We start from the raw sequence: 27,418 nt of genomic DNA, 5'->3' as shown, positions 1-27,418 counted from the left end.
TCAGTGAGGGTCTTTATGTACTCAGCTCAATTTTCATGTTTATTACAACAATCATTGACATTTTTCAATAGAACTTAACCTGCAGCAACTCATTTCATTTGAGTTTCTGTGCATTCATTTTTATCTTTGTTTAGCACCTTTTAAACTGTCCGTCCTCCACATGCATGGTGTCTGTTTCAGCAGCACAAACTCAGTCATCAGTCTGATTTATCATTTTGTCAACTTGACAAAGTATAAAGTGAAACTTTAAATACAAGAAAAATGAAGAAAACTTGAGTGATAAATTTCAGTATATTGCTTCAGAACAGTTCAAGTTTGACAGAACATTGCTTTACTTTTTATACACAAAGAAAATGTAAGAAATAATAATATAATGCCGTCTGTTTACACAGGAAATGATTTTACTGCAACTTGTTTTTGTGTCTTTTTCACTGAAAGTCTGTGTAATTGCAAATCACTGAAAATATGAATAAATCAAGGGTTTTAAAAATGTCTTCCAAAGATTTTTTTATGGGCATAAATGAGACATGAAAATCTTACTTCAGCTCGTTCAGATGGTTTTCTCAGCCCTTCTGAACATGATGTATAAATAAAGTCATGTGACTGGCCAGCCTCTGTTCAAGAGACCTTTCTAACGGGGAAACAGGGTCAAACACAGCTGTAATTAATAATATCATCAACATTCAGATGTTCTACACTGAGGATCCTGCTGTTGAGTGTTTGCTGCTTGAAAAGCAGAAACGAGGTATTTTTTGTCCATATTATGAGAGAAAGTATTTGTGCTGAGAAAATGACAGTGAAGCATCACTGAAACGCTCCTGTTTGGATTATTGTGGGATATTAGGAAACAAAATAGAGCCACAGGAATGTAAGTTGATGCAAATAGGATAGTGTTTGTTGTGAGAAAATGACAGTAAGAAGGAGCTTTAGGAGTTCTCCAGTCAGCACCACAAATCCACAACACAAGCCAGTATGTAGACACAAGTCTGCACCCAGTGAATAGAAACTGGAAAATACACCTTCATAATTTGAAATGAAATCATATTTAACTTGGTAAATTTGGTGTTTTTGGTGCTGTGAAGATGACCTTCACGTCACAGACCACACAGCACTGATTCTACTCGAGGGTGAGCTAATACCCCCCCCCCCCAGAAAAGAGGGAAACATGAGGCCTCTCATGTCAGTGCTTTCACTCAGCGCCCCCTTGTGGTTGCCAGAGTACATAGACCTGTTCATGAATTTTTGTTTTATGTTGAAATTTTGAGCATTTAAAGCTTTATGAGTTTTACACATTATGATTTTGTGGATGGATTTTAATTTTGTAAAAGAAATCTGACTACCTACTAAAAGCTGCTGACTTGGATTAATGCATTTAGTGTAATTAGCTTGATGAACATATTGTACATCTTCTTATGCACTTTTTATGGAGGGTTTAGAGTTCAGCTCTATGAGGTGATGTGAAACTCTCGCTTTAAGGTTGTTGAAATCATCTTTTTCCACACTGACAGCATCGCATACTGTTTATTCTGCATCAGCTTGTTCTTCCTCCTCATTAAAGCATAAGATGTTTAAACTGACTGAAATACTCTGAACCAACACTGATTGTTTTTTCTGACCCCAAATTCATCCTGACATATTTGGTATCTTTACAAACTTAGGATCTCAAGTATAATTCAAAATGAATTTTGAAATAAGCAGTTTGTGTGAGGTGATTTGCAGCATCCTCCTCCCCTATGTGTGTGTGTTTCAGTGTAATATCGGAAACAACACCGGCGCTGCAGCCATGTTGGTTTCCTCCCTCACAGACCTCCTCTGTTCCCGCACACGGTAGCTCTTAGGACTCAATTCATCAGCTCATACAAAGACGTGTTTAGCTCCGCTCAGACGCCTTCTGTGACTGAGCTATATTATCTTTACCGCAGTCTGGATTCAGTCTGGCTGCGTCGGTCCCTTAACAACTTCCTCAGCCAGGCGGCAGACATGTTGTTACAGCCGGCGATGCAGAGAAACAAGGAGGCCTTTGAGTGAACGAGTGTGAAAACTGGCTGCTTCAGCTCAGCGGGAGAAACAGAGCGACACAGGAGAAGAAGAGAGGTCCCCACTCCGACTTTATTTTCTTCACATTTTCTTAAAAGTTGCTGAAACATTTATTTGAGAAAATTTTCCATCATATACAAACAGAATCGCATGCCTGCCATATGTTCCCTTTGCCTTGCTGTGTGTTTTTACAGGTTTAAAAGTGACACGTACGCGACATGACAGCACGAGCAGTCATCCGCTAACCGTGCACACACTAGGTCGAGTGTTTCTGGCTCAGCCTGTCAAAGATGCTGCGTAGTGGGGAGTCGGACCTCACGAGGCGGCGAAATGACTTCAGACGCTCCCACACAGATCCGACTGGGTCCATCGCTGTGGTTTCCAACCTGACACAATGAAAAATTTACGAAAAATAAAGTTTGTTTCTGTTGCACATGAGGAGCCTGCACAAAGACAATGTGCTGCATGAACTTAGAGACATGCTTTAGACTTGAACCTACTGTCTAAATATTATACTGCTAATTGTTTTGCAAGCAATCACATTATTGATGATCAGTGGTCCTCAGTTTAATTCATTCACACCAAAGCAGTTTTGACTTTTTTTAACCTCTTCCTTTCTTTTCCTTCTCGTTCATTTTGCTGTCGCTCACCTGTGTCTGCAGCATCGTCTCAGTTTTGGAACCAGCTGATGAAGTAGGCGCAGACGCCGTGGAAGCTCTTCCAGCAGTACTCTGAGGCAAGGCGGGAGGCTTTGGAGTCGGGCTGCTCTGTGGGACGAGTAGTGGTCTTCCCAGGCTTGGGGGTAGTCTTCTTGGTCTGGGGGCCCTTGCCCGGCTGGGGCTTGACGGGCTGTGGCTTGACAGGTTTAGGAGTAGTGGCAGGCTTGGTCTGGGCGGGCACCACTGGTTTACGCTGCTCCTGGACGGGCTTGGAGGGTTTGGGGGTGGCAGTCTTGGGCCAGGAGGCCAGGAAGGTCATCTGGGCCTCGTCGGGGTATTTCTTGCACATCTGTGGGCGGTAGATTTTGGGTCCCTGGCAGGCGTGGCTCAGCTTCCTCATGTCCCACATCATCTGGGTGAAGTAGTGGCGAGGGTTGAGGTTGTAGGGACGGCACAGGTTGGGTTTGCCCTGGAAGTCGCAGTAGTAGGAGCGTCCTGGGGTCTGGCCCTGACTCGGACCTTTGCAGGAGACACGCAGGCGAGTATAGTCCCCGGCTCCAGACACCACCATGGTGCAGGAGTCCTTGCTCTTGGTGCTGAATCGGATGGCCTCATCCCAGATGCTGCGTTGCTGCTGCTTGTTGTCGTTGCTGCTGTTGCTGATCTGAGCGTTCGACGCACAAACAGTCACTGCCAGAAACAACAGCACCACTCTCATCCTGGCTCTCATGGCGGCGTGAGGTGTGTTAGCGATGCTCGGATGAGGGTGTGCGATGATGTGTCCGCACAGATGGTTGAAGTGTGCAAGGGTAGAAAGCTTCTGAGTGTGACTTTATAAAGATCAAGCTTCACAAAGGAGGTATTATTCAGGTGAGGTGAAGGCCTCAAACTCCTCCTCCAGCGCTGACAACCCCTCTCCCAAACACAACACACCACACCACACCACACACATTCACTACACACACACACACACACACACACACACACACACACACACAGTGACCACATGAGGCTTGTGTGGCATGTTCGAAACTAAAAAAGCGATGGGTGAAATGGATGGAGGGAGGGGGGAGGAAGAAGAGGGAAAGTGGTCAATGGGTTTGTGGGAGCTGAGGGGGGATGGAGAGCAGGAGGGCTGAAGGACGGTGTGCACATGAAGTCAAATATTGTAAAAAAGAGAAGCAAGACATTATATAATCCTGCATAGGAGGTTCTTTGAGTATTGATGAGGAGGAGGATCTTTTGGACTCTTCCAATAAACATGAACATATGCAAGCAACTTTGAATTTCAGAGTGAAAAATTCACTCACTTGGTCTGGTACGACATGAAGCTTACGGTGGCTACTGTTCGCTAATGAACAGCTTAGCTAATGTTAGCTAATGTAATTACAGGTATTATCTCGCTAGCTAGCCTTTGCTGCATTAGCTTCTTACACAAACCAACTGAACTACAGCATTTGCCATAAACAACGGAGATGTCAAGTGTCTTTGCTGTCTAAAAACCTCTACAGCGTTCGGTCGTCTCTGTCCAACTGTTAGCTGGAGCTAGCTGCAACCCCGCGAATCGTGATGTTTATTAAAGGCAACTCAAACATCTAAACATTGTATAAACAACATTAAATCATTTTTGAAAACAAAACAGACCTCATATAACTCCAGGAAAATACTTTTATTTGCCTGAAGTTCGATGAAAAGATTAATACCACTCACACATTAAATCAAGCTCGCAGAAGGCTAGCTTGCTTTAGCTTAGCATAAAGACTGGAAACAGCTAGCCTGACTCTGCTTGAAGGTAACAAAATCAGCCTACCTGCACCTCTAAAGCTCACTAACTATCAGCTTACATCTTGTTTGTGTAATTTGAACGAAGAAATGTTTTTATGGGAAGTGTGGTGTCCAGTGTAAATCATTCCACTGGTCAAACTGGTGTGCAGGATTTGAGTTCAAATACCAGGCTCGACTGCACTTAATTTTATCAAAGTAAACAGATGCTGCCTTTAAAGAGACTTAAATATTCCTCATGAACAGTGTATAAGAGCCTGCTGCTGTGTACAAAGTCACACATGCCCCTGTTACATTCAGGAAGTTTAGTTTTTATAGCCATCAGTCTGGAGGGAAGAGTAGAAGTTGCCCCATTAAGGACACTGGGAATGCAAAGGAACAGATGTTTTCCTAAATTAAGTTAGTGCAGTCCTCTTCTGATAGGATGCAACAGCGTCACGCCACCTCAACCAACGAGCCCCCCACCCGCTTCCTGCAAACCCACCTATCCCCCCGAACAGACCTGAACCTCAGCTGCTGTGTGCATGCATTCAGCTCTGCATGCGTTACATGAACATCCTCTACGCTCCCGTGTTTTGGCACGACATGCCAAGCTGCTGCAGGCGATGGATGTCTGAACATTTGCTTCACTTACATCATCAAATGTGTCCTTTTTCGTTCCTACCTGTGGCTCAGAGCTTATATAAAGACCCTAAGAGCGCATTTAACGGACCATTTGGATGATTTATGGCCTTCAAAGGTTTCCTCAGTGGGTGTGTATATTTTGCTATCAGTGTATGTGTCAGAGAACAATGGTTATATCCATCCAATTCAGTGTTTATGGAAGAAAAACAACACAGATACATGTTGGGCTGATTTTTTTTATTCACAGATTTGCACCCTCAGCACAAACTCCATTGTATTTTTTTCATTTATTTTCTGTGTACCTTCCTCAATCAGGCCTCTGACACCATAGAGGCTTTTGGGAGTTTTATTTCTCAAACCACAGGATGGCAAAGAAAAAAAAACCTCTGACACCACAAGCAACTAGGCCCTCACTAATGGTCTGGCGAGAAATGCCTAAAGACACAATATTTGTTTGTTAGCTGTCTTAAAAACCTTGTTAGGGTATGTGTGTGCAGCTTATGTGGGTGTTGAATAGCAAGCAACACTTTGCCTCTTGTGGCAGCGATGGACCAGGATAAACTCTGGACTAATCTCATCCTGCCTCAATGATTTTAATAACTTAGAGAAGCTTTCCCCTTTAGTGTTTCACATTTTGGGGACTATCCATTTTTGCTTTCTTGCTGAGAGTTAGCTGAAAAGCTCAAAAGCGCTCCCATGTCTGTATGCTAACCATGAAAGTACAGCCTAGAGACGATTAGGTTAGCTTAGCTTAGCACAAAAGTCTGACAAATGAGAAAACAGCTAGTCTGGTTCTGAACAAAGGGAACACAATACACATGCCAGCACCTCAACAGCTAGTCAGTTTTGTTTATTTAATCTGTGAAAAAAGAGTTAGACAACTATTTGACGGATTGCTATAAAATTTGCTGCAGACATCCCATGGTCCCAAGAGGATGATCTGTGATAACTTTGGTGATCACCTGACTTTTCATCCAGTGCCAACATCAGGTCAAACTTTTTCATTTGTCCAATACGTTGGTTAAGACAATATACTCTGATTGGTGCTAATTAGCAATGCTAGCATGCTAACATTCTAAACTAAGCTGTGAACATAGTAAACATTATACCCGCAAAACATCATCAGCCTGTTAGCACTGTTATTATGAACTTGTTAGCATGCTTATGTTAGCATTTAGCTCCAAGCACCACTGCTAGCGTGGATGAAGACTCTTAGTCTTCCTACATTTCATCTTTGTGTTTACACTACACTTTGCTTACCGGCTGCTGGTATTCAACAAAAAGACACAAGAGTGGTGTTGTCTCTTCTAACTTTCAGAAAGAAAGCAAATAAGCGTATTTGGCAAAATGTTGAAGTATTCCCAAATTTCCTGGTCAATGCGACATGTTGAGCCAAAGCGATGCAAGCTATATTACAAATATTAACAAAGAAAAGAAAGAAAATAGCTACCGCTACAAAAAAAGACTACTTACATGTTATAAAACAAACATTAACAAAAATATATAAAACTTTCAAAAGTTTTGAAAGCGTAGAAAATTTACACTTGTGTCACCATATGTTAAAAGTGATAATGTAAATACAACCAAATGCATTCTCTACTGGTCAAACTAGCTATGCAGGGACGTTGCTCTGATGGTTGATAATGTACAGTGTGACACACTAGAAGGACGGCTGTCATACTGCTGTGACTACATGCTGGTGTGTGTGAGAGAACACTTGATAAATTACAGTTGGCTGGCATCAGAGGTCCTTGTCAAATGGCTTGAAGGGGTACTGGAGGATGAGATGCCCTCACCACACAGTTCCTGAATGTTGCTGTTCTTCCCTTTGGTTCTTGGAAGTGGTAAAAGATTTGAACAATAAAGCTGAAAAGTCCACTGATCCTATAAAAGAGAGATGCCATGTCAGAAGTCACCTGCCGCTGTCATAGTGCATGTTTTTATTAAGCCTGAACGACGATGAAGAGCAGACAGATGAGCGCTTACCATCAGGGAAATATCAGTTCCAGTTCTCTTGTCCGCTGTGGAAAAACAAAAAATGAAATCAGTAAATCAGCGACTTTACTTCTGCGCACGCTCAAGACCTACAAAAGTGCCTATTTTCAGGTGTTCAGGTGTTAGTGTGAGTCAAAAGCAAATAAAAACGCAGCAGCAGGACTTAAAATTCCCACAGGTGTTCAAATTGTTGTGCAAACATAAACTACAAGAGCAGACTCTGACTCTGGTGTGAAAACCTACAGATGTACAAGAAGATCAAAGGAGAAAAAAATATGAATTTCATGGCCACAATTATCTGCATCGAAGGCACAAAATGGGATCATCTATTCGAGATAGAAGCTTCACTTTAACAGCGTTTTCTTTTCTATTCTTCAATAACATCCGGATAATCAGATATTCCAAAAAGAAGAATGCTCACCTTAAAATCTAAATATAATAAAGGGCTAGGTCTATATTAATGATATTTTGTGTGCATGTTTAATGTTTATTTATAAGCTGGAGGAACTCAACAACAGCAGGTCGAGTTAATGCTTCGGTACCACAAAACGCTTGTTCTGCCTAAAGGACGTCTCCTGCATGCTGAACAAATCCAGAGACAAACACAATCGATCAGTCACATGACAGTGTCAGTTGTATCAGAGGGTCTTCAGCTTAAACCATCAAAGTCTGGTCGAGACCTGGCGTTTGAATCGGTGGTTAAAAGAGACGATGATTTGATGGATGAAGGATGACGAAGAAAAACAAAAGAAACAAGATTTTTCCTTGAGAAAGAGGAAAAACTCTTGTGCATGAAGTCAGACTGATGATGAGTAAATGGCTGGTGGTTCTCAGATGATTGTAGATGTTTGTTAGATGAGGGTTAGTGGAAAGGTCTGAGAGACCATCAGTACCTCATTGAGTTCCTTCGGGTAACCAGTCGCAGTAGCTCGGGGGGGCAGAGGCCCGAGGGAACCGGGTCAGAGTGTCGTTATAGGGAGAGCTACATGTACACACACACATAGACACACACACATTCACATACACACATGGGGGAGTCTTTGTAAACTTAACATCTGTGGAGAAATGTCGTAAACGTATCATGGACTCTCAATCCTACACAAAAATAACCCTCCACCAAGTAAGACCGCGGCCTTCAAGCAAGCAGAGACACAGCTCGTACCTGACGCTGGTTCACCGTGATTACCTGTATTACCCAAGACAAGAGCGAGGGCGGGCAGGTGAGAAAGAAAAACGTGGAGACTCAAAGCGACGAGGGTGGAGTGATCCTCGGACAGCGACGGAAAAGTCGAAAGAGAGGAGAGAGATGCGGGAGGAGACGATGAAGTGAAGATCCGTGCAAAGAGAGGAAGACCGTGCATGTGATTTGGGATGAAAGAAGAAAGATGTGACAAGATCCAAAGCCGTAAAGTGTCCCATACCAAAGAGGGAGTGGGCACGAGGAAGAGGACGAAAAGAGACGCTAACAGAAGACAAACATCAGAGTGCAACAAGCCACGGGTAAGAGGAGCTGATGAGAGAGCAGAAACAGCAGGAGGAGAAAATATGAGGGGAATCGAGGACCATGAAAAGGAGTGATCACAGAGAGAAAGGAAAGAAGAGGATTAATTCATTTTGTCTTGATCCACAGAAAAGATTCAGAAAAAAAACTAGAAGCCAAACTAACAAGATTTCTGTCTACGGCTGTACAGTTTGTCTGACAGAGATTGGACTCACTCTTCAAAGACGTCCTCTGTGTCCATCCTCCTGTAATACTTGGCCAGTTTGATGGAGAAGATGATGCTGGGGATCAGAAGGATGCAGCAGCCTCCCAGACCGAACCAGAACGTGTTCTGAAAAACACATTTACCAGAACGTTTTCACACTTTCTCCAGTAGTAAAAGTACTTGTCGGACATTTTAAATACTTAAAAGACTAAATAAGTAATGGGCAGATTAACTGATAATGAAAATAATCATTAGCTGCAGCCCTACAGCCTTTTCCTGCTGTGCTTCACACAAAGGCACACACACCTGTATGCACAAGAAATGTACACATGACCAGCATAAATATGCCAGAACATATAAATAAAACCACATGAGCACACACACATGCACTTCTTTCAGTGGCTGCAGGCTCGCTATAGCACTGATATATAAAATTTGCACTGAGCACAGTATGTGGCTTGTCTGAGCTCTTGTTTAACTCTAATGTGCGTGATATATAGTGACATATGTCAATATGAAACTTTACAACTCCTCAAGGCCGGAGAGAAAACAGTTATGAATCTATGTGACTATAACTTCCCGTCCTGCCTCAAAACAGCCTCTATCTCATCCCAGTGTGTGTGTCAGCATGTGTGTTGCACACGTTCTTTTTTCTCGGTATGTCTGAAAGAAAGTGTTTGTTTTTCCACACACTTCAGTTGCAGGATATCCTGAATATTTGGTTAGTGTCAAATGTTGCCAACGACTCTGTCTTACTATGTGACGTTACAGCAAAAGTGACTTAGACTTCATAGAAAAGTTTAAGTATGTGGCTTAAATACGAGGAAAATCTGTGATGCATCGCGCTTTATCGAATGGTACACAGACTGCAGGGATGCCTCAAAAGCTGAAAATTGTACTCGTGTGTTGTTTAAAGGGCAGTCTTAAACCGCAAAGCAACTGTACCATAGCAATTTTTTTTTTTTGTGTTCCCCCACGGCCCACACTGAGACCACAGCTGTATCTGTGCACAGTCTTTACTGTAAGTCATAATCTTTGACAGGAGACATCGACACTGTGCATCATGGGGAATATACTCACAGAGTTTTTAACCCAGTCTGTGTACTGTTTGAAGTATCCCACCAAGCTCTGCATGTAGCCTTTTGTTTCCTAGACACCAACAGAGGAGAAAGCATGTTAGCAAATGTGCGGCTGCAGGATGCTCATATTCTTTCCAAGAATATCTTAAATGTCTTGCCACTGTAGCGCTGTGTCTGCTCTGGTTAATCAAGCTTGGATGGTTGTTTAGTGAGATAATTTAAAATGTCTGCTTTAGAGGGGAGAAACAGGAGTCTGGACTGAGCTGAAAGACTGTTAAAAATGTGTTTTTAGAAGAATGTGCCATCTAATATGACAACAGCAGCAATGCATGTGCCAAGAAATAAGGCATAGTAACAGTACAATTGTGTCTGCATTGTTTTTACCTGTTTCACCACATGGGAGGCGTTATGAGTGATGAGGTACTCTGCTGCATCGATGGCACTCAGGATATTCGTGACCTTGACCTACAAGAGAAAGATTCAAGCTTACTTATGAGACGATTCAGTAGGTTAAGAAGACATTTTCTGCTTTTGTTTCGTGGTACATAAGAAGGCTGTATTAAATCACACAAGTCCTGATGAAGGTAAAATAAACTGCCTGTTATAAACTGCTCTAACAGCACGTCAGGACTGTTGTTTTCATCAGCCTGTTTCCTCACCGGCAGGTCGTTGGACATCCTCTGCAGCTGCTTGATGCTCTGGTTCAGGGTGCTCTGTGTGAGAAGACAAAGTGTCACCAAGTGAGGCATAACAGCACGTCTAAATGCTCATCAACAACGACCCCATCACACCAACGCTGTCACAACACGAACAAACACACACACTGTGAAATCGCTGTGGATTAACAGCGGCTTACCCGTGCTCTGACATATTTCTGTCACCATTTAACAAAGGAAAAGAGAAGAGAAGGAAAGTTGAAGTGAGCAGCTAAGAACATGTTTACTGATGTCTTTAGCCTTTAACACTGGATGAATGCTTTGATGTTTGTTTGATGTTTAATGTGAAGATGGGGAGGTTGCTCTGTAGGAGCTCCAAAATGCTGCATAAAGCTGCTGTTGCTATTGGGTAGCTGAGTGTCTTAAAGTAATATACTGCGCATTTATTTACTTTGTCAAAAGAAAAAACATGTTTTTGGACATGGGGGGGGGGGGAATCTGTGTGTATTGTTGTGTGTCATATCATATTACCATCGCTTGCTCCATGGGAACCACCTGGTCTCTGTGAATCTGTCTGATACTGCTGGCATGTCCTTTCAGTGCGTTCTCCAGAGCACCACGTGGCTGTAAACAAACAAACAAACAAACACAAAGTGCATCAGTGAGCTGCTCAATAACTAACTCTAGATGATAAAACATTTAGGGTAACCAGGGAAAGATTATTAGCTCAGTGATTTATTTTTCTTCCTTAGAAATACATACACACTAATCTTTCTGCGGCATGTCCCATGTGCCTTTAAATGGCACACTTCCTGTGCTATGTGCTATGCATGTGCCAGAAATGTGTGCGTGTGTATTCAGGGTGAATGGGCAGCTTGTTCAGACCAACAAGTTTGATTGCTGAGGTTAAAGCTAAATAATTTTCCAGAGGGGCTGCCCGACCGTATATTTGGACATGTTGGTTTAAGCATATTTCATATTGTATAACTCCTTCCTATAGTCTACAACACCCAAATCAATCAAATGAGCAAAACAAACTAAGCTGACAAGCACAAATTACTTCCATTCATATGAAATACGTGTGTGCCCTCAGTGTGGTTATCCTGGAAAACATATCGCTGTTACCACGTCTTTTTCTGATTTTGTCATTTGAATGATTACAGCAATCACGGCGTTGCTGTAATTTGCAGATAAAGATGATAAAGATGCGACTCACCAGTTGGTCGGCCTGAGCCTCCAGGTCTGCAGAGAAGGACAGCAGATCCACCAGAGTGACTCCCTTATTTACCTAAAGCGACCAAACAAAGACTGTCACTCATGAAGCAGGGATGATGAAGTTTCAGGTCTCAGTCTATAAGCTGAGGGGACCTGCTTTTAATGTCCCCGATGTGAGAGGGGAATTCCCACAATGCAATACAAGTACTACACACACACACTGATTACCTCAACCAGGTAGGCTTCATAGTCGATCTGTCCAACTCCAGAGTTGGCGAAGTTGATGAGGTTGTCTCTGCCGGCCTGCTCCAGCAGCGTGACGTCCTGCAGGTCGACCTGGACGCTGTCAAACACTTTGGCCAGATCCCTGTTGTACTGTTGTGACACACACATCGAAAACTCACAAGTTACCAGGTTGTTGTTGATCTTATGCACATTAATATAGATTTTTATCAGAAACTCCTGCACAGGAAACTGACACTTACCACAGTTCTGTTGAGGAAGGAGTTGATGTTGAACATGGTCTCCAGCTGCAGAGCATGGTACAGGCCATTGTTCTCATAGCACTCCCTGCAGCACATATACAGTATGGTCACACACTGAAACTCATTTAGCATCTTTCAAATGTGCAAATGCATAAAGTCCACAGTATACACAGCATTAGCTGCTGGCATGTTACCTGTACATGCTTCCCAAAGTCAAGTCAATGTTGGGATTCTGAAACAGCATCCCAGGAAGGAAGTTCTTCTTTTCAGGATGAACCAGGAAAGGTGTGTCTATGATCTGCAGACACACACGCACCCACCCACCCACCCACCCACACACACACACACACACACACACACACATGCATATTCATTAGCACAGAGCTACAGAGTAATGTAGCATCATCCTGCTCAGATAAAACCCTCCAAGGTACACACAGAGCGAGGCAGAGGGTAAAATAAGACGATTCAGGAAGTTTGTTTTCAGCACCTTGAACAACTGCCGGTTAGCCAGCGGCTCACAGATCAGCTTCTCAACGTTTCCGCCAACAACGAACAGGGTGGTCACGATGCCCATCAGCACCCAGGCAAAGATGAAACTGAAACCCACCCCGCTGAAAGAGCAAGAGGCAGAGTGTGGAAAACACAATCACAGACAAACATCAGTCATCTTACAGTCTCCTTTACTGTAATTAACCAACATTCAGGTTCCAATTTAAATGTACTGTGTCAGTCTCAACTGCATCTTAGGTGATATTCTTTAATGTATAGCTACAGAATAATTCAAGTACAGAAGTAGCAGAGAGACTGTATGCACAACAGCACGGCTCTGGAAATGGTACAATGGATTGCAGCCAATATCATCATTAGACATTTATAATTGATTGTGATGAGAAATCACTCCCTGTTCACGACATAGTGTTGGACTGCTGTCGAGTAACGTACGCCATTAGCAGGTTGCCGCCGGTGTTGGACAGGCAGCCTCGGGTCGTTGGCGTAGCTTGCTTGTCGTAGCCACAGGTGCCACACAGCAGTCCGAGGATGTTGAAGGCCAGGACCAGGACGACCATGCAGAGCACTGCCACACAGCCGATCCACCTGCAGCACAGCCGCATGTTAGCAAACGGTTCACTCTTTTTGAGCTCTGTTTTTCTGTCTCTGTCGTGTCCTGAGGGAAATATCTCGCTTGTTAGCTGCTAAACACTCCACTAGCTAGTCAATAACTGTATATGTCTGCAATTTGGTTAAAGTTCCAGGTCAGATAGCCGCAAAGCTAAGGGGAGCTGCAGGTTTGGGTGATAAATCTCTATATATTCATCTCTACATTGTTTTCACATTGGAACTTTATACACTGTTATTATAAGAAACGTCGATAATAGTCCCCCCCCACACACACACACACACAACCTAATGAATACATGTATAGAGACAAACATGCACACACCTGTAGAAATCCATTTGGTCAATCTGTGGGTAGAAGGACTCAATATTCCTCTGCTCTTGGCTGAGGTAAATGGTGAAATTGGCCAGAGAAGCTTCCACTGGGAACATCTTGGCGAAGTTGTTGATCTCTGTGCCGATCTTATCCAGCATGCCTTTCACTCCTACAAACAAAAGACAAACAGAAAATCAGGAAGCTTAGTGAATTAGTGCTTTCAACGAGAAGGCGTGCCACTTCAGAGGTGACAAAAGTAAGAAAGTGAGAAGAAGACACAGCAGGACTTACGAGGAAGAGCTGTAGTTTCATCATTGACAAGCATGCAGGTGAAGGTGAGAGAAGAAAAGATATGAAAGTGGAAATACTACAGTCAGACTTCGTAATGAGGATAACTAAACATAGAAACACACACTTGTGTACCTGAGACAATGTTTTTGGTTTGCTCTTTGACCAGTCTTGGTGTGTCGTTAAAGGACGAGTAACCCTGGAGGTGGACAGTCAGAGAGAAACATAAACATTTTTTGGACCAGGATGTGCTTTGTGAGAGTATGATGGATGAAGAAGAAAGTGACAGGATGAGCAGGAGGATGATGATGGTGGTCTGGAGACAGACTGACCTTTTGTACTATGTTGCTGAGGTCTGTTCTCAGGACAGTGTTGACATTGGCCAAGGCATGACTGACATCTGGGAGCTGACAGACAGAAAGAGAAAAGCAGGGAACGTGAGCAAATACAGACATGACCAAACATTCCCATTTCATGTGTCAGGCAGTTCCTGGTACCCTGGAGAAGTCGGCGTTGACTCCTAGCTGGGACAACGTGGAGCGGATGCTGTTACAGGTGTGAGACACGGCTCCATTCGTGCAGGCGGGGTCTGACAGGGTGTTGGATAAGGAGGCGCGCTCCTCCGACAGACTGCCCTGAAGTTTCCCCGTCCCCTCCTGAAGAACCTCCAAGGAGGTGCTGACGTTCTCCAGGGCCTCTTTAGTCTCCCGCATGGCTACAGGAGAGAGAGGAGGGATGAAACTGAATGAACAAATAATACTTTTCCAAAAGTGATCTACCATAGTGTGTTGTTTTGTACGGTCAAGCTGGTGAGCCTCGTAGGATTTATATTAATATACATTCACAATTCACACAACCACAGCAGACCAACCTAACACTGATTACACTGACCACAGACCAGCAAGACTTTTTACAGTGTACAACAGTGGATCCATGGACACCAAGTCACGAGCACTGAAACACTGAGCTCAGATCAGCTGTAATTACCTTTGATGGCACTCTCAACTTTTGCTTTAGATAAAAGGAAACATGAGAGAATCATAGAGGAAGAAAGGAAGGTTAAAAAATGTTGAGGATGTGCCCGTAAAAGACACATCAGGACTCTGTAGTAATAAAATCACAAGAGAGGAAACTGCACGTAAAAGGAAATCATGTAGCCAAAAAGTGTGGCAACAATTCACAAAGATAACAATTAAAAATCCTGTAATTTCTGTTTATTGTAACATTTAACATAATAAAAGTTAATTATTTTGTATTTGAAATGAAGCATCTTATGTGACTGAAAACATAAAGTGCATTTAACACTGTCACAAAAATGGCTTTTTTATTCTTAAAATAATCCAATCAGATGTGGAAACAGAAACAGGAGATGTGTGTTACCTCCTGCCATTCGCAGCGCAGTGTCCAATGAGGGAACCACCTCTTTCTCCAGCTGACTGTGGATCCTCCCACCCAGCAAAGGTCCAATGTCTGTCAGGACAGTGATCAGAGACCATACTGTGGTTACACAGGTAAACTCAGGTGGAAACAGGCGAATAAAGAGAGAGACATGAGACAGGTGCTGTATGTAAACAGTGTGAGTTCAGCTTACTGTCGAGCTCTGACAGGACTTTGTTCTTTGCTGTGGTGTACTGCGCTGTCAGGTATTCAATTTGCTGAAACAGAAAACAGACAATGCATGTACAAAAAAAGGAGAAAAATGTGAATTCTGATTTATGTGTCTTTAACATGGGAATGTGTGTGTGTGTGTGTGTGTGTGTGTTACCGAAGGTGTGTTGTTAGCAAATGTCTTCAGGTCTCTCATATTGGTGTTGATGAACCGCCGAGTGCTCTTAATCTGGGCACTGACGTTATGGTTCGCAGCATAGGCAATAAGTACTCCAAGACTGAAAGACACACAGACACACAGACACAGACACAGACACAGACACACACAGACACACACACACACACACACACACACACACAGGATCAGCATCAGGATTAGTGAGGTTAAGAAATACAGTGACCAGTATTCACCAGCAGAGGGCAGCAAGGCTACATTAACATGTGCTTCTGCAGCATGCGCTTCAGAAGTGACTCATTAAGGGTGCGATGGCATGCACAAGTCACATTTCTCTGCAACATTTGAGGAAGTCTGTTTATTTATTTTGGATTGTATCTCTATCTTAAAATGTGGATTTAAAAAGGCTTTCAGCTCAGCTCTCTCTTTCAGTTTCTAAGTGCTTTACAAAGGCAACCAGACTCTTAAATAATGATAACGAATAATGACTTGAACCTCGTTTTACATTCAGTTTAAATTCTGTGCATTTAGTGTTGTTACATACTGCAGACTTGCTTTAGTAAAGAAGGAAAGCAGGATGGATATCTCTCTGTCTTACAAAACAATGAACAGTGATGAAGTCTGCAAAGGTGCTGAGCTGATGAAATGCAAACTTTCACCTGCGTTTTTGTAAATTACCGCACTGACATTGTGGCTGAGAGTTATTCCTGAACCGAACACTAAGAATCACATTATTTTAGACCTTTTTAAGGTGTGTGCCTGCCAGATAACTGATCTCCTTTACTCTGCTGAGCCTCAAGCAAAGATTTGACTGAACGTCAATAGAAGGAGAGAAATAAAGAGCGCTCTGTGTGAGAGATTATAAAGGAATCATACTAACAAAACCCGATCACATAATATGGCCACAGAGTGCTCCATGCATGCATATGTGTATGTGTGTGTTTGTGTGTACGTGAGCATGCATGTTTGTGATGTGAAAGCACTCATTGAGACAGAAAGGCCTCTCACGGTCAGCCAAGTGATATCAGTAACTCCTAACTGTCCCACACACTTTGGATCGTATTTCTCTGACCGAGCACCTGTTTCCTCCACGGCAGGTGAACCGCACACATGTTCAGCCAGTGTGAGCGCGTGTGGTCAAAGGGGAACGTTTCACACTGAGTCTGTTCACAGGTGTTGGAGAGCATTTCTGTAAATCTGCAAAAGGTTGTATAAAGCCATCTGTGGCTCCAGAGGGAGCTGTGCAAAAGGCTACATCAGCCTCTTTTAGCATAACACACTGAATGTCCTACTAAGGCTACAGTCAAGTAGCATTGTGGGTAATGTAGGCACCATGTTTTGACAAGGAAGAGGAAGAAGGTTTGCACACCCCTTGTTTTTTGCACAATTTGTTACGCTCCAAAATTATTTTACAATGAAATTATGTTTGCTTATGGTCTGACAGCATTGTGTAAAATGGAAATTTAACATTTACACACTTTATTGTGTTTAATATAGATAGTAGGCTACAGAGATGGCAGGAAGTGTGGGAGATAAAGATGCAACAAAGGTGTCACTGCCCGAAAACCCAACTTGCTCGACACACACATGTGCAAGTCAGGTCCTGATGCCTGACCAGTCTCTTCTTATGGTTATATATGGTACAAGGTTATATATGGTTAAGTCTTATCATTTCCCAACCACTTAAAGTATATTCTAGGGCTGCATTTTTGCACGTGCATAGAACAAATCGAGTTTCAGGTACAGATCAGGCAGAGACGACAGGTCTTACAGCACATCAGTTCTGAACCAGACACGCTTCCCTTCCTGTTGTACATCTGAAAATACAGCCATGCACACAGTGAGAACAGAATCACACTTATAATACCTTAATTCATCAAATGAGAGGAAAAAAACCCTCACGATGACAAAGACCGAAAAGGAGATGACGACGACTCACATGATGAAGATGGAGGTGGCGATGAGCGAGGCGGTGAAGAAACCTCTCTGACAGTCGATGTTCTTTCTCTGCCTCTGGTGCATCTCCCCTCCGCAGTTCTCACAGCATCGACACACACAGAAACACATGCCTATGATGGGGGTGAGGACCACGAACAGGACGCCGATGGTGGCACACACAAGGAATCCCACCTCGTAGTAGATCCACTGCAGGCGGACAGGATTCACACAATCATCATTCCCTCTCACAATGACTGTTTTGGAGACGTCGTAGTGCGTATTGTGTGAGATTTCGGGACACTGTTATGAGGAGTTTACCTGTAGTAGCAGCACCACATTTTCTGGCTGTAACCCCATAGCACGTGCACACCGACACATGCAGAAAAAGAAGCGCGCACACACACAGACATTCACACACAAAGCCGTAGCAAGGGGAAAACAAAGAGAAACAAAATAAGGTCAGTGTGACAGCCAAAGAGATTAGGAGGCGGCAGAATTCCAATTTCTAAAGAGGGAAGTGAAGGCAACATCAAGCGTCAGCCCCTGACACTGAGACCCCCATCCTCACCCACCCTGCCTCTCACTGGGTGAGCAGAGTCAGAAGTGAAAGTACATCAGTTTCTACACTTACAAGGTGCTTTTTTTACAGTTAGCAAGAACCATCGTTCACAGGCGCTAAGTCAACAAAAACATTTATCACTGCTGGGTAAAGCATCACAGCACTGTAATGTCAAGATTCAGTTGATCTCAGTTATGCTTTAAATCAAACATACCTTCCTCCATTCGTCTATTTTGATTCCTCCCATGTTTTGTTGAATAACTTGAACAATCAGATCTGAAATAATGAACAAAACCGATATGTGAGCAGTGAAGTACACAAATCTTTTATTCTGCAGAAATTGTCCAGTAGAGTAAGAATCACTTGTACGGTAAAACAGTAAAAAATCCATTTATCTGCTCATGAGCAGACAACACAGATTATGCAGACTCATTGTTTTTAATTTGCGAAGGCGGTGACTGTGAATGTGTTTCCTCAGACACTTAACAGCTGTGTGTTTTGTGGAAGCGGTTCAAGGACTGCAGTTCAGTCCAGCTGTCTGTGTGTTTATATAGGTCAGCCAACACTAAGCCTACCTGGAGGCGACTCATCCGCACTGTTACTCAGCAGGTAAACACTCATTCACACACACACACACGCACACAAACGAGAGCACTGTATGCACGCTCACAAACACAAGCATGCCAAATATATGTGACGTGCAGTAAAAAAACACACATTACATACAAATGGGTGCTTGTGAATCTACATCTGAAGAAACAAAAGTGGGCACTCAACACTGTACTGTACTAAAGAGCAATTTTGAGGTGTACTTCACTCAAGAATTTCCATTTTATTCTTCTTTATACTTCTGCTCCACAACACGCCTTAAGAGAATAATAAACTTTTTACACTGTAACATCTCTAGTTACTTTTCTTTTTACAGATTTGATTTTAATGCAAAATATAGCTAATATTGGACAACAACCAACTCATAAAATACGATGCAATAATTGTACTTCTGGGTGTTAAGATGCCCAGAAGTTAACTTTGCTCCACCTTCGTCAGCTACAACATTATAAATGTTTACATATCACTGCATCAAAAACTTTAATCTGATAATGTAACGTTCAATATTCTGAAATGGGCCATTTTGCATGAAGAGTATTTTTGTGCAGGACTTACTTGTAACAGAGTATGTCTACACTGTGGTGTTGGTACCTGTGCTTAACTGAAACATCTGCAGAGCTCTTCCACCACTGACACAGCCATAAGCAGCAGATGAACACTGAGCACTACTTGCTTGAAGCTTCATACACTAAAAGCAATATTTTCCAGGGTTACAAGTTTCTCAGATCCCTCACATCAAAGCAAAGGAACATTCAGGTGATGACGAGGGAACGTGTGATGGAACAAAAAACTGTCTGCTCTTCTTTTCTCTCTGAAGAGAGTATTAATGTCATACAGCATGGCGTCTCAGATTGGCACAGAGGGCGTCATCGGCACACACGACAGGCAGATGGAGGCCAGTTTACAGAAGCATGTGGATGCTGACACAGCTGACACGCACGCACACACGCACGCACACACTGAACCGTCCTGTGTCTGTTCCGCCTTCTGCTTGTACACCTGCTGACCCTCAGGTGAGGTGAGAAAACACGTGTAACTCTGTGTACTGAGAATAGATCTGTTTATAACCATACATTTAAAATGTTCCAGTAACTGAGGTGAACTGAAGTACAATTACTGTCTTAGTACACAAAACATCCCTTCTCTTGACCATTTCCCATAGGGCTGCAAATAACAATCATTTTCATTACAGAGCAATCTGCCAGTTATTTTTCTTGATTTATCAGTGAATTGTTTTGTCAATAAAATGTCAGAAAACAGCGAAAATATCAGCATTTAAAACAAATCCATGAAATGAAATTAGTTGCTGACTATTTTTCTACACATTTTTTGATCAGTTACTGTTAACTACTAGCAAAAAAACAGAAAAAATACTCAAGCAGTGTATTGAGTGCACACCGTATACATTCTAATGAGGGTTATTTTGCTGAATGATTGGCTGCAAACCAACTGCCTCTAAGCCACGTGAGGTTTTCAGTTTGTGCTTTAAATTTCTGGTAATTTGTGAAAGTAAAGATGTTTCTGAATAATCCTCTCTGTTGAGTAAAAGGAACTGAGATTCTGGATATTTTGTGACCATATGGATAATCCTCTCAACACCATCTTCATCTCTTGCCGGGAGGTGGCTGCCTTGCTTTTCTCAGATCTCTGCTAACTGTTTCCAGAAGCGGTTCACCTGAGGGAGGCCTCAGACTGTCATGTGGGGTGAAGACACCTATCTCTGTTGACTCTGCAGATGCATCATATAAGCACATCTGAGCGGCGTCGATGCCACCTGCTGCTGCTCAGCTACTTAGTTAGCATTAGCCACCGAGGGCAGCTAAGCTTAGACAGCTTAGTTCAGTGACCCAGTATAAGAGGTAGCTACTGCAAACGAAAGGAAGAGGGGGGATAAACAGGCATCAGAATTAGACTTGAAAGGATGAAGAGACCACTGCCCAACTTCAACCGAAGTGTTCGCTGCAACAGAGAGGAATGTCTTTTTTAACGACACATGCACGGAAAGTGGCACATTTTCACGTTTTTCAGTGTCTGCTGTGATTAACTACTTTTAATAAACCCACTTTTTTTAGTGTCCGTCACACACTGCTGCAGTTAGCTGTGCTCATATATACGTAAGTCAGAACCTACAACCCTCTTACAGTAATGTGTAAATATAGGCTTGTACAATCCTCTACACTGACCTGCTCTGAGAGATTACTGGAAGGTGTCGACAACGCCTTACGCAACCCCACGACCATCTCTACTTTTTACACTGGGCGCCTTATTTAGGGTCAACACGATCGGCCCCCACTGCATCCACTGCCTGACATGGTCAATCGAGGGAGTAAAACTACAGAAAAGACAGCTATAACTTGAATTTCACAGACAAAAATGCTTATTTTTACCAAGTTTGATATTTAATACAGCCTCAATGTTGCACAAGCTTTTTTTTTTTCTTTTTTTCTAAAATGAAAACGCAAATATCCAGTCTCTTCAGCTCCCTGGACAGTGGTGACCTTAACACTTTGAACTCCCATTAGAGGAAGCAATTTAGATCAGCCACCCTACTGGAGAGATGCTATGGAGAAGAAAAAACAGAAGACAGTCATGGGAATAAGGTGACCACGGTGGAGGTGCTGGTGGAGTCAATTGTTAAAGATATTTTTTAGCTATTACGCTTCCAAACTACATTATTAGCTTTTTTTTTCATGCAGTGGTGCTCTTTGGCTCGTCGCCCCTTAAAATGAAGCTTTTTATTAGCAGCTGTATTTGAGGAATGTTTGAGATGTGAAGAGATGGATCTATCCATGATGTCACAGGAGAAGAGCAAACTGTAGAAAAGCCTGAAAACATTAACGTCAATAGAAACGTGATCTATTTTCTTTCCAGTGCAGGTAACCATTGTTGTGATTTGTGTGATCTTGCGACTCCTTGGGAGGAGTCCTGATCACTGACCACTGCTTTTAAGTCACCATGAGACAGCATGTGGACATAGTCTTGATTGAAATGGTTTAACACTGAGGTGACAAAGTGAGATTGTGGCTCTAAAATACTAGCCTTTACTCCATTTTTCATTTCAAAAGGTGTTATTGTTATCATGTAAGTCCTGTCTGGTGTGCCAAAGCACAGTTATGTAGCACTTACATTACTTTAGAGTTGGTTTTTCACAGTAGTACACAAGATTACAGTTGTAGTACAGTGTGTATTTTCATGGCACGGGGAGCTAAAGAAAGTTACGCAGCCCACTGTGGGGTGAAGCAAAACAACTAAGAGGATTATGTGGAATGTCCTTTTCCCCCATTTGAACTGGACGCTTGATTAGACCCTACCCACAAGATGTCAGGTTTCAAGATAAGATAAAGAGGGCCTGCAGCAATTATTTTCATTATCGATTCATCTGCAAGACATTTCCTAGATTAGTCCAGTAATAGTTTGGTCCTTAAAATATCAGAAAACAGTGAAAACACAAAGATCATTAGTGTACAACGGCGACTTTTCAGGCAGGAAGCAGTGAACTTTTGTCCTTTTTGCTTAAAAAATTACTTAATTAACTTTTCTTCAAATTGTTGCCCATTAATTTTCTGTCAGCAGGCTCATGAATTACCCAATATTTCAGCTCTACACCCAAATTATACTTCTTTATTAATACACAGTGAGCAAAAGTGCATGAAGGATGAACAGTAGCTGCAATATAAGACGCAGATTCGCAAAGTGTTTTATGACAGTTGCTTCCTGATAAACAACCTGCCTCCTACCAGTCGCAGTAATTAAGGCAAACAGACAAACACCAGGACTATGACCCACTTTCGGTACGAGCGCGTGTGTGCCTGCCCCGTATGTGCTTGCAAATTTGTGTGTGCGTGTGCAACAATGCCATCTGTAGCAGTAGTAGCTGCACAGTGTTAGCATTAGCCCTGTGGATGCTAATCCTCTAATCTACCCTGTGTGTATGGGAGGGATAAGACACTGCCTCGTCACACAGTGAACCAGTCCAAAATGTTTCTTCACCGTAAACGAGCGAATTCAGAGAAGGACAAGCCAGAGCCGGTCGAGAACCGACGATGACTTTAGCTGTTATTATCACTTCTGTCATTTTCTGCTTTTTTGTGAGACTGATTAAAAGTCAGCAATCCACCAATCAATAAGAGCAATCGACCTTTCCTCTGTCTCCCTAACAACAATTTGGGTTCCTCAACTTCCTGACGTCAACCAGCCACCTCTGCAAAAGCTAATGCTAACCTAAGTCCTAAGCTCGACCATGGACAGCAGCATTATGAGAAACATTATTTGACGGGGCAACAAAATTTCATGCAAGACTAGTATCAACATAACACACTGTACCACCAAGCAAACATCTGTATTTTCTAAAAATATAACGAAATGAGATGGATCACAAACGGGCCTTTATTTGACAAAGATCTGCCAGATTTTTTCCAAGTTTCAGCGCAGAGACAAATTTGCAGAGACACAACCCTTATTAGTAAAACGTTTCCTTGTCAGAGATGTCAAAAACCATCAATAAGCACTAATTGTTGAATGTTTGAGGGCTGTGATATGTGATGTGGGACTGTGTGACATGACGCCCAGGTGGTCTCTACCTGTGCGTGTCTGTGACTGAATCATACTGGAGAGTCCCTGGCAGTAGCAGCATATGGTCCAGTGGATTAAGGTATTATGCAGTGATGCAGGTGACTGAGAAAGCCTCCCCTAATCGCTGATTTGCTAATTGATTACCCAGCCAGCAGCCCTAACCTTGGTCACCAAAATGGCAGCAACTTAAAACCTTCAATCCTATTGCTCCGTGTCATCCTCCAACGTGACCACTCATAGTTGTACATATAGCACACAAACAAACCACTCTGAGTTGGTTGTAGCTCTATATAGCCATTACTAGGTTAATGCACTACATCTGGGGGGCCAAGACAACAACACTCACTATCTAAGTATTGATTATGTCCCAGACCTGATCACCCCGTAATCACCTCGATAATTTTAAAGCATGGGGCCTGAGAGGATCAGATATGAGAGATGGCAGCTATTGATCCTGTTAATCTGCTCATAACATTGGTTTATGCGCTCAACAAGCACACGTCACCAACGCATGCAGTCGCTGGTGCACATGTGTGCTCTTTTGACTCGGCAGCAGTTTAATTAGGGGCACGCTTTACAGAGCCGCCTATGATCTGGTGCAGATTTCAGATTTCTACAAACCAAGTCTGGCTGCCCTTGGTTTGGCCCTCTTTGATAGCCAGGACCTCATAGAGATTTACACTTGAAGAGAAGACAGCAGCGGTGTGCAAATAACTCCTGCCACTCTCTGAGGTCTTCAGCATTACTTTTGGACTTTGTTGTTTGGTTTATGACGTAAAAATGGTCAGTTGCAGCTTGTGAAGTGAGACAACCACAACCAGTTGTTTCCAACCTTGTAACCCCTTAAAACAAAGCAAAGTGAGCCCCTCACCATAGGGTTTGGCCTCAGTGTGGACATGAGCTGTGAGCAGAGTTAGTTTCCCTTTTCTGAGTAAAAAGTCACAACAAATAATGATTGTGAGTGACAGTCATCTCCACTTGTCTGTCTTATCACTGAAATAATCTTGTTACCCCCTCAGTTCCATCTTAGGACCTCTTGGGTGGGTCTCAGCCCCCAGGTTGGGAACCACTTAGCGATAGCTTTAGGTAGAAGTGTAACCAAGTACAGGCAGGTGAGGTATTAGTGCTTTAAAGCCAGATTTATATACTACTGTCCACAGTAATGGCATTAATACCAGACGCTGGCAATGATTATTATCATGCAGTATTACCACATACCACAAATGTTGTTCTTATTCCTGCTTTCTTTAACCTGCAGTGTGATGAATGAATGCAGATCACACCATTCTGTTGTCCACAAAGCCCTGTGGTCAGATAACTGTCATGCTTTGCACCGTCATTTGTACTTTTTATCACTTCTTCTACATGTGAGTTTATTTTCTCTTACTTTATTTTACTTGTCAATGTGAACTGTGCACCTGTGGCACAAAACAAATTATTTAAGATGCATAAAGTTCTGTCTTATCTTATAATTGTCTTAATTATGGCCCTATGTTAATTGTAAAAGCTCTGAATTTTTGGTGTTCAGCCATTCAAAAACAGTATGTGGCCATTAGCAAACATGTGCAGCTACGATAAAGCTGGAATTCCTAATCAGGTCACTGAATCTGACAGGTCGCAGAATTTAGTGTAACACCTGTTACAGCCGCGCGCGCGCGCACAGCCTACATTAGCCTAACGGTTATTTAATGTTTTTTTTAAGCTAGCCTCTGTGTTTGTCAAGAAAGACTTGAACCCAGGATAAAAACTAAAGGCCGGACAGTTTTCCTGTGTCCTCATGTGAGAGACACGCTGTGAGGACAAAGAAAGGGAGGAGGGGGTGACGATAATCTCACCTTTGGGAAAGGGGTTCGGCTGGACAACGTAGAGAAACGCGTGGACCATGTGGAAGAGGATCCCTATGGCCCCTGGCTCGTAGTAAGCGTGGGTATCATAAACCGCCGCCGGTACAAACCCAAAGTCCAACGGCTCCACCGGTGGAGGAGACCGCTGCCTGCGGGGGTCCGCCCGGAGTTCAGCCGGGGCCGCGTCCCTCTCGTTCGCCTGCTGCTCGCCGCTTGTGGCCCCCCAGCAGAGCAGCAGGACGAGCCACTTTGTCCACAACATGGCTCAGAAAAGTCCAGCTTCGTCCAAAAAAAGAAGAGTAAAGAACGGGAAACTCCGAGCCCCGGTCGTGCTACAGTCTAGCGGGGGATGGAGAGGGGAGTAGGGCTGCTGACGTGAGAGACACCTGTCCCTCTCGGTGCTTTAATCCCCGCAGCTCACGAACAACCGTCCCGAGGAAAACTTTTAAACTGAACATCCAGCGCTCGAGCTTCTAGCAGACGTTAGCCCCGGGTTTCTCGGTCCCGACTCGTCACAGACATCTTCCCGAAGATCTTCGGCGACTCAGGGGACCAACGTCCGAGGATGCGCTTGTTATCTCGGTGTCCTCACTCTCACCGGCAGCCTGCTTAATCCCGCGTGCACGTAAAGACCGTGAACGCTCGCGACGGCCGAAATCCCGCCCGGGCGCCTCTGTAGCGCGCGACACCGAGCGGTCCAATCACCTGTCCAGGTCTCTCTCTCTCTCTCTTTCTGTGTACATTTACTCAATTACTGTACTTAAGTACAAATTTGAGGTACGGAGTATTTTTACTTATAAATCTACTCCACTACAATTCAGAGCGAAGTAATGTACTCTTTACCTGATTATTATTATTTGTAGTCGAGTTCTACGTCTTAAAATACGATAAGAGTCATAAAAAAGAACAAAGAAGACCAAAATAAATAATAATAATAATAATAATAATAATAATAATAATAATAATAATAATAATAATAATAATAATAATAATAATAATGTTTTCTACTGTTACACATCTTCACATCTTTTGTAGTTATAAAGTCTCCATATGTTTTGCATATGAAACATATGAACAGCTAATAAAACATGATGGTTTGTTCTAAATGAAACCTAACCTGATAAGTACAGCTGAAATGATTAATGGTCAATTAATCAATAAGTACAATGACAGAGAATATGACTGAAAAGTCGTTTTCCATGCAAAATGCCAAACACTTCATGGTTCCAGCTGCTCAAATGTGAGAATTTGCTGATTTTCTTTTTAATTCTTTCAATCATTGAAATTATTTTTTCGGATTAGCTGGACAAAACAGACAGATCTAAAGTCCAAGTCCCCTTCAACCTACCATAACAGTAAAATGGCTTGTTAGTAAGTAGTAATGGTACTTTTACTTAGGTAAGGGCTCGGACTACTTCCTGCATCAATACCCAGAGTCACTTATGTTACATACTGATGCTTTGGGCATGGATGGATAACTGAATGGACCTACTTGGCACAGGCCTTATTATAGATTTACATAACCAACAATAGCTGGAAATGCATCAGTAACAATGCAATAATAAAATACATACTAACACTTACAGGGCAACTTCGCTGCATGACTAGTTTTACGTTTAACTTTTAAGCAGATTTTGCTGACTTTTTGAAGCCAGCTTTTGAAGGCAGGACTTTTCTTGTAATACAGTATTTTTCATTGCTGTTTGAAGGTTGTAAACATTCAACCTTACTTACTTTTACTCCTACTCGCCTGCAGTGGAGGTGATACTGTCATGGTGTCTGATTATGAGAGCTGAACTACACAATCTCAGTGGGTCTCTGCATGAACATGAGGAGGGTCATTGACCTCAGACCTTCAGCTCTGAGGCTGATCAGATAGGTGGTCAAGGCCAGTGAGATTTTGGCAAGCACATAAGAATTGGGTTCAAAAACGGGAAAACCCAAAGTTCAGTTCCAGATAAGTTGTGCAGCTTTGAAGTCTTCGATATGTCGGCGCTCCTTTCATCCGCTCTCCCATCGCTCGCAGTCACTTTACACCAAACGTGACACCGCGGGGGTTAAACGTAAACGTGAAGTATGCTGACGCGATTGGGAAAACACAAGTCACGTATCCAGAAGCAGATAATTTATCAGAGTTGGACCCTGAAAAAAG

General features: G+C 42.9%; 2 protein-coding genes across 2 annotated transcripts; both read right to left on the bottom strand.

The window, feature by feature from the left end:
• Positions 1-2,706: 2,706 nt before the first annotated feature.
• On the bottom strand, positions 2,707-3,426 carry fgfbp2b (fibroblast growth factor binding protein 2b). Its single transcript, XM_070971375.1, has one exon. It carries the CDS (start codon positions 3,424-3,426, stop codon positions 2,707-2,709), a length of 720 nt encoding a protein of 239 aa, XP_070827476.1.
• A 2,552-nt stretch (positions 3,427-5,978) lies between these two features.
• Positions 5,979-25,875, bottom strand: prom1b (prominin 1 b). The gene is made up of 25 exons (XM_070990591.1): positions 25,258-25,875; positions 18,456-18,517; positions 18,001-18,027; positions 17,684-17,889; positions 15,727-15,847; positions 15,553-15,616; positions 15,342-15,431; positions 14,949-14,972; positions 14,459-14,676; positions 14,294-14,368; positions 14,085-14,160; positions 13,683-13,839; positions 13,184-13,336; positions 12,729-12,852; positions 12,433-12,536; positions 12,239-12,323; positions 11,982-12,128; positions 11,755-11,826; positions 11,070-11,162; positions 10,542-10,595; positions 10,267-10,347; positions 9,884-9,952; positions 8,814-8,929; positions 7,089-7,123; positions 5,979-6,986 (listed from the first exon to the last, which is right to left on the bottom strand). Exons 1-24 carry the CDS (start codon positions 25,526-25,528, stop codon positions 7,102-7,104), a joined length of 2,511 nt encoding a protein of 836 aa, XP_070846692.1. The 5' UTR covers positions 25,529-25,875; the 3' UTR covers positions 5,979-6,986; positions 7,089-7,101.
• Between the last annotated feature and the right edge of the window lie 1,543 nt (positions 25,876-27,418).

This window comes from Chaetodon trifascialis, chromosome 2 (genome assembly GCF_039877785.1).
Source record: "Chaetodon trifascialis isolate fChaTrf1 chromosome 2, fChaTrf1.hap1, whole genome shotgun sequence".
Taxonomy (NCBI): domain Eukaryota; kingdom Metazoa; phylum Chordata; class Actinopteri; order Chaetodontiformes; family Chaetodontidae; genus Chaetodon; species Chaetodon trifascialis.
The sequence above is the reverse complement of the archived record's forward strand: the minus strand, read 5'-3'. Positions and strand labels throughout refer to the sequence as shown.

Bases quoted from the DNA above. Each gene is read 5' to 3' on its own strand.
- fgfbp2b (XM_070971375.1), bottom strand. From the start codon at position 3,426: ATGAGAGCCAGGATGAGAGTGGTGCTGTTGTTTCTGGCAGTGACTGTT.
- prom1b (XM_070990591.1), bottom strand. From the start codon at position 25,528: ATGTTGTGGACAAAGTGGCTCGTCCTGCTGCTCTGCTGGGGGGCCACA. The intron at 14,973-15,341 runs GTAACACACATC...TTTTATCTAAAG, and splicing joins TGCGCTGCGAATGGCAGGAG to CAAAAGTTGAGAGTGCCATC. The intron at 14,369-14,458 runs GTACCAGGAACT...TCTGTCTGTCAG, and splicing joins TCAACGCCGACTTCTCCAGG to CTCCCAGATGTCAGTCATGC.